At 35.1% G+C, this 6,739-nt stretch overlaps 3 protein-coding genes and 1 long non-coding RNA gene across 6 annotated transcripts in view; 2 read left to right on the top strand and 2 right to left on the bottom strand.

Annotated features, from left to right (window-relative positions):
• The window catches only part of LOC115239683 (ATP synthase-coupling factor 6, mitochondrial-like), a 3,489-nt gene extending 2,862 nt beyond the window's left edge, over positions 1–627 (bottom strand). Inside the window, exon 1 of the mRNA XM_029814340.1 lies at positions 490–627. The gene's annotated coding sequence lies outside the window, so the exon portion shown is untranslated. The remainder of the gene's footprint in view (positions 1–489) is intronic.
• A 94-nt stretch (positions 628–721) lies between these two features.
• On the top strand, positions 722–3,496 carry LOC115239682 (eukaryotic translation initiation factor 3 subunit D). Its single transcript, XM_029814339.1, has 3 exons — positions 722–998; positions 1,079–1,124; positions 1,900–3,496. The coding sequence occupies exons 1-3, from the start codon at positions 825–827 to the stop codon at positions 3,363–3,365; spliced, it is 1,686 nt and encodes a 561-aa protein (XP_029670199.1). The 5' UTR covers positions 722–824; the 3' UTR covers positions 3,366–3,496.
• A 514-nt stretch (positions 3,497–4,010) lies between these two features.
• The window catches only part of LOC115239702 (L-allo-threonine aldolase), a 3,769-nt gene continuing 1,040 nt past the window's right edge, over positions 4,011–6,739 (bottom strand). Inside the window, exons 2-5 of one of the 3 annotated variants that reach the window (XM_029814370.1) lie at positions 6,428–6,530; positions 6,040–6,157; positions 5,519–5,602; positions 4,011–5,076 (exon numbers count right to left, since the gene is read on the bottom strand). In XM_029814370.1, the coding sequence (XP_029670230.1) occupies positions 4,190–5,076; positions 5,519–5,602; positions 6,040–6,157; positions 6,428–6,481 (1,143 nt within the window). In that variant the 5' untranslated portion in view covers positions 6,482–6,530 and the 3' untranslated portion in view covers positions 4,011–4,189. Of the gene's footprint in view, positions 5,077–5,518; positions 5,603–6,039; positions 6,158–6,427; positions 6,646–6,739 lie in introns of those variants that run through there. The other 2 variants (XM_029814372.1, XM_029814371.1) reach the window with 2 other exon arrangements.
• Positions 4,645–5,767, top strand: LOC115239703. The gene is made up of 2 exons (XR_003884668.1): positions 4,645–4,836; positions 4,964–5,767. It is a non-coding gene; the product is annotated as an uncharacterized LOC115239703 (long non-coding RNA).

The raw sequence follows: 6,739 nt of genomic DNA, 5'->3' as shown, positions 1-6,739 counted from the left end.
TATATATATATATATATATCTTCAATTATATTTTTTCTCTTTTTTCTCTTTATACAACAAGTACAAACTACTGAAATAATATCCTAATTATGTGTATGAAAAGAAGCATTTTCAAATTGCAGTAAATATATATATATATATATATATATCTTCAATTATCAATAAATAATTTTTTCTCTTTATACAACAAGTACAAACTACTGAAATAATATCCTAATTATGTGTATGAAAAGAAGCATTTTCAAATTGTGTATTCCACAGTAAATATCGAATTTAGTTAGAATATTGATAAAAATCAATCGTTTATTAAATCTTTCTTACGTAATAAATGCGAAATGACATTTATTAAGGTTAGATTCGTTTTTAGAATGAGTTGAATTTAAATGCTTCAATGAAATACAAACTGAACTCAAATAAATTAACTGCAATAATACAATATTATAAAGATTTCATACTATATTAATATAGTATGTATCGATAAATAATTACTTTTTTTTAGCACCTACAGATACAAGTCAACGAATTTTCTTCTCGACTGCACAAGATTATTACAAATAGAACTAGAGAACATAAAGATCCTAGATGCGCAAATCTTGTCTCTCTTTATTTTGATTGGTTGATAAAACGCTCTGACGAATGTGACCTCCTATTATTGTCCAAGAATAATCTCGACATTTGCTAGGATTTTTTGAAAAGAAAAGATTGACAGCACTGCCGGTCAAGATGTCGCGGGCAGGATTTCCGGTAGCGGAAGATCTCTGTCGTGTCGTGTCGCGTCGAGTGGCTTGTGTGTAGATGCACGACAAATTCGATCGAATAACGATATGACGGAAGCGGACGTAGTGGTGTTGGACGATCCCGTCCCGAAGGAGGAGGTGGCGCATTTCCTCGCGCCGGCGATCCAGCACAATCCGGACGGTTGGGGCCCGTGCGAGCTGCCGGATCAATTTAAGGACATTCCTTATCAGCCATTTTCGAAGGGCGACAGGTTGGGCAAGGTGAGCATGTGCGAGCCGTGTTCAGGTCTCGTTATCTTTTTCATTATAAACAACCTCATTTACGTTTCTCGTTGTTGTAGATCTCCGACTGGACGACGCCGGCCTTCCAGGACAAAAAGTTCCCAAGTACGTATCTCGTCTCTCTTCTGATTGAGGTTTGCTTAACCTCAAAGATCCAAAACTCTCAAGGATTTGAGAACAGACAGTCTCCCTGGCATTTTTTTGCGTTGCATATGTTGTATTTGATTAACGATGAAAGATTTTTATATGATTAAATTTAAACAAGACTGTGAATTATGGGATGAAAGATTTGACAGATGTATATCATGTTTGATGTACTATATCAAATTATAATTGTTATAATTCTTTTTTACATTTTATTTAAATACAAGATTGAATTTTGTAAAGTATGCAAGTTATGCATACGATTGGATAATGATATATAATGTAATATTTTTTGATAAGTATATCATAATATTATAACTTGATCTCTTAAATTATATTTGCAATATTCAAGATGCGCTGTCATAAAAGTCATATATTGTCAGTGGTCATACAATTATTTGAGTTTTAATAGATGCATTAGATCCATTTTTGTTTTATCCGAAGATAGGTACTCTTGTAACTTTCCATTTTATTGGTATTATATTACATTAAAAGATTATAAGAATATCGTAAAGATCTTTTCTTGAGCAAAATATTTATCAACTTAATATATCTGTATATCAGTTTAGTTGTTATCAGTCTAGTATAATCTAATTTATTCATAAAAAATAGATCACAAAACTTGTATATAACAATCAAAGTATTGCTTTACATTATCTTTATGCTATATATGGAGAATTAATATATCAAGTGATATATTATGATTGCATGTATGTATAAATGGCATAACTTTCAGATAAATATACATCGCAATTTGGTTCTGGCAGTCAATATGCTTATTACCACGATGAAGACGAGACCACTTTCCACTTGGTGGACACCACACGCGTGCAGAAACCGCCATACCAACGTGGCCGTTTCCGTCACAATCAGCGCAACTTACGCGGTCGTGGCGGTCAACGCGGTGGGTTGAGTCAAATGCAACAGCTAGGAAAACTCAAGTTGCGGGAACGGGAACGTAAGGGACAAACAAAGCGCTGGGGTAGACAGCAAGGTCTGCGTAATCACAAGAATCAGCCGCCCATCAAGATTCGAGATGCTTCCGTGACAGTGCGACCTGATTGGATTACCATCGAGGAGATGGACTTCCCGCGATTGGCCAAGCTCTCGTTGCCCAATGTGAAAGATGGCGAGGATATATCGTGCTGCGGCTCGCTCGAGTATTACGACAAGACGTATGACCGCGTGAATGTCAAGAGTGAAAAGCCGCTTCAGAGAATCGATCGTATCTTCCACACGGTCACGACTACTGACGATCCTATCGTCCGTAAGTTATCGAAAACGGAGGGCAACGTTTATGCCACCGACGCGATTCTGGCCACTATAATGTGTTGCACGCGCAGCAATTATTCGTGGGACATCGTCATCGAAAAGATCGGCGACAAGCTATTCTTCGATAAGCGTGACAACACCGAGTTTGATCTGTTGACTGTAAACGAAACCAGCGTTGAGCCACCGCAAGACGATGGCAACTCGTTGAATTCGCCGAGGAATCTCGCCCTCGAGGCGACTTTCATTAATCACAATTTCTCGCAGCAGGTGCTCAAGTCGAACGAGCCGCGCCACAAGTTCGAGGAAGGCAATCCGTTCATTTCGGAGGAGGAAGAGAGCGATGTGGCAAGCGTAGCTTACCGTTATCGCAAATGGGATCTCAATAACGGCATCGTGCTCGTCGCTCGATGCGAGCATGACGCCGTGATGCAAGGCCCCAACAACGAGAATCAATTTCTAACGATCAAGGCATTGAACGAATGGGATTCAAAGCTGGCTAATGGAGTCGAGTGGCGTCAGAAGTTGGATACGCAGCGCGGCGCGGTTTTGGCCAATGAATTACGCAACAATGCCTGCAAACTCGCCAAGTGGACGGTTCAGGCGTTACTCGCTGGTTCGGATCAGCTGAAATTTGGATACGTGTCGCGCGCTATAGTACGGGATTCTAGCAAGCATGTGATTCTTGGTACGCAGCAGTACAAACCGAACGAGTTTGCGACGCAGATCAATCTGAACATGGATAACGCATGGGGTATTTTGAGATGTATCATTGACATTTGCATGAAACAGAAGGACGGCAAATATTTGATAATGAAGGATCCGAATAAGCCTATGATTCGGTTATATGATATTCCTGATAATACCTTCGAGAGCGAGGGTGAAGAGGATGAGGACGACGATGAGCCTGTTAATGACGCATTTCAAAGTTAACAGCAACAACGCTAATTATACGCTTGTCATTAATTAATAATTGTGCGATTGATCGGCGCTTTTACCCGAATCTTTGTAGAAGTACAGGAGAGTATTCTTACAAAGAAAATAAATGAGGAGATTTAAGCACATATTGATATATTTAATGCGCAGTTTTATTATTCAAATCTTGATCAAATTAACATTAATTAAATTTCTTATTTCAGAATTTTTTTTTTTCGATAGATATACATGAGAATTTATATAATTTACAGTATATTTCAAAATTGATATATATATATATATATATATATATATATATATATATATATATAATTGTTTAATATTTATTTAACATAACGTAAATTTATTACATATGTAACACTGCTATAAAGAAAGACTCCAAAATTCTAAAAGGAAATTTTGTATCAGTTTCGTATTTATCAAATTTTGAGAAAAATATGCATGCTGCTAGTGCCAAGAAAGAATATTTGCCAAAAAAATATAATATACAATTTGAATGACATGATCACAAAATTTTATCGAAGAACATTTGATAGAATTATTTGGAATAACACTATTGAGAAAAATAGCTTTTGTATTTTTCTATTTGGCAATAATCAAAATATTTAAATAATAAAGTTTCATTAAATTAAACAAAGCATATTTGTATTTTTTTCATAATATTTTTATTAATTTTTATAATCATTGAATTATGACATAAATAAATAGTTTATTATTTAATTTTTTGGAAATTGGAATATATACATATTTTTATTTATTACACATACATTTAGAAAATTATCTTTATTCATTGGCACTTTTTAGAAAAATTGTGAAGAAATTCAAATCTCTACTTGAGGATCCAACTGTTTGATGACATATCTTAATTTACGTATGGCAGCATCTACCATTGAATCATCAATATCGTAATAAAGTACTAATCTGACCAAAGTTTCCGTCAAAGCCAAGCATCTGATTATGATCTTGTCATCTTTATCGAAATTGTTTACTTGATGGAGCCTCTTCATGAAAGTCACAGCAGAAACGCCATTGTCGACATTCACGTTTATAAATATTATATTGGTGTGCATAGTTTTCAGATTTATGTTAAATATTTTAGAATTCAACTGATTGATCGCCTGTGCGATCGCTAATGCTCTTCTGTGATCCTCCGCTAATCGCGGTACCGTTTCTTCCAGAGCGACGAGCCCGGCTGCGGCGATTATGCCGACCTGTCTCATTGCGCCACCCAGTACTTTGCGCCTTCTTCTTGCGTCAGCGATAAAACTCTTGCTTCCGCAGAGTACGGATCCCACGGGAGCGCCTAATCCCTTGCTTAGGCAAAAAGTAACTGAGTCGAACGGAGCGGCTAATTCCTTCACCGAGATCCCCGACGCGACCGAGGCGTTCCACAATCGCGCCCCATCCAAATGCATCCTGAGATTATGCTTCCTCGCCACCACTATCAACTCCTCGACCCACGATTGAGGTATTATTTTACCGTTGATTGTGTTTTCAACAAGGACCAACTTCGAGATCGGTTCGTGTATGCGATCCGTGCGAATCGCCCTGTCGAGTTTCTTTAGATCGAATGTGCCATCGTTGTTGTTTGGCAGGGTATGAAGATTCACACCAGCTACTTGCGCCGCAGCAGCCTGTTCATGAAGAAATACGTGCGATTCGTCTCCGCAGTAAGCTTCGCTGCCGCGTACGTTGCAGTGATTCATAACTGGAAAAGGAGACACAGAGCATATTTTTCTGAACAAAATGCGCTTGGCTTTTTGCAACCTTATATTTCAATTTATAAATTTTCATTTATTTTTATTTAAATGATTTCAATCGGTTGAAGCATTAATAAGTGCATAAAAGTTCTGCGTTTTTTACAAATCGATTATAATTTTCTATAAAATACATATATGTTTAAACATCTAATTTGTTGCCCGTGTTGGCAATTTATTTCATTAAAATTATTTGTATGTTTATTTAGAATTTTAATAAAAATAGAAGCCATTTTTCTATTAGCTAAGAGAAGTTGCTTCTTTCGTGATAAGTAAATTATATTAAATATATTTGGAGTATTAAATATATAAAGATGATTTTGGTTAATCTTTTAATATATCGGTTTAAGAAAATCGTGAAGAAATGTACAAAAATTGTTTATCAGTTTTTACCAGCAATCAAGTTTCCCATAGTACCAGAGTTAACAAAAAGCGCATCTTCTTTTCCAAGCAACGCCGCTGCTTTTTTCTGTAATTCTAGAAAATAATAAAATTATTCGATTAAAGGATTATACTGCTAAAATTTCGCGCTTTAAATAGAATATATAGGCTGTCCAAAAAATCGTGATCGAAACTGGCGAGGGAATCATTCTTGTGTGTAGAAGATAAAAATAAGATAAAGAAAAATAAAGATAAATTATTTTAATTGATTGCGTAAAATATGAGTACTAATAATTTTGAATATAAAGAAATAGCGAATATATTTATGTGATTATATATTGACACGTGATTTATTGGATATCTTGTTGTTTTCGATTTAAAATGCGATCTGAATTGTATAATCGCATTCGTTCACCGTATAAAGTGATCATTTTATAATGTGTAATAATTATTTCGGAAATTACAGATCTCTCTTAATTTGAATCTAGCCTGAGATCTTTTCATGTCGCAAGGAATATGCTTTTTTTAATTACCTTTTACCGTAGGATCTTCTTCGTAAACGTCATCCCCCACTTCCGCCTCAAACATAGCTCTCCTCATTGCCGCGGTTGGTTTTGTGAGTGTGTCGCTTCGTAAATCAACGATAATAGCCTAGTATAATCATACACTTAACTCATTTCATAACAGTTCTTACAAAACGATACTTGAATGAAATTTAGCTACTTCTTTGTCCGCAGAAAATTTTTAGAAAAAAAAGTAACTTCTTTTACAAATATTACTTGGAAATATTAACATTATTAAACAACACATACTTTTGAAATATTTATGAGATATTATATGTGAAAATATTTACAGAAAGTTTACATAAAATTAATATTTTCAGATATTAAAATTTTGCTTTGATCTTTTTCTTTCACTTACATCTTTTTCCTTTGCGTAATCATAAATGCCCTCGTTTATTCCGCCGTAAGACATATCGCTGACGTATTAACACGTACAATGTGCAGCAAGTTTACTTTCCTGACTGGCAGTAAATCATTTGATAACAAACCTTTATACTGCATTGTTTCACAACTTTATAGAGATAAGGATAAGTATCTCTACCTTTATACAGTCAAAATATATAACGAAGCGCCATCAAGCATAAGAAAAATTGGTGAGTATATATGTCAATATATATAATTTTAAGGAAATTAACAACTTTATTCATTGATTCAATATAATTATATATAT

This window comes from Formica exsecta, unplaced genomic scaffold (genome assembly GCF_003651465.1).
Source record: "Formica exsecta isolate Colony F162 unplaced genomic scaffold, ASM365146v1 scaffold393, whole genome shotgun sequence".
Taxonomy (NCBI): domain Eukaryota; kingdom Metazoa; phylum Arthropoda; class Insecta; order Hymenoptera; family Formicidae; genus Formica; species Formica exsecta.
This window is presented reverse-complemented; position numbering and strand designations above follow the sequence as displayed.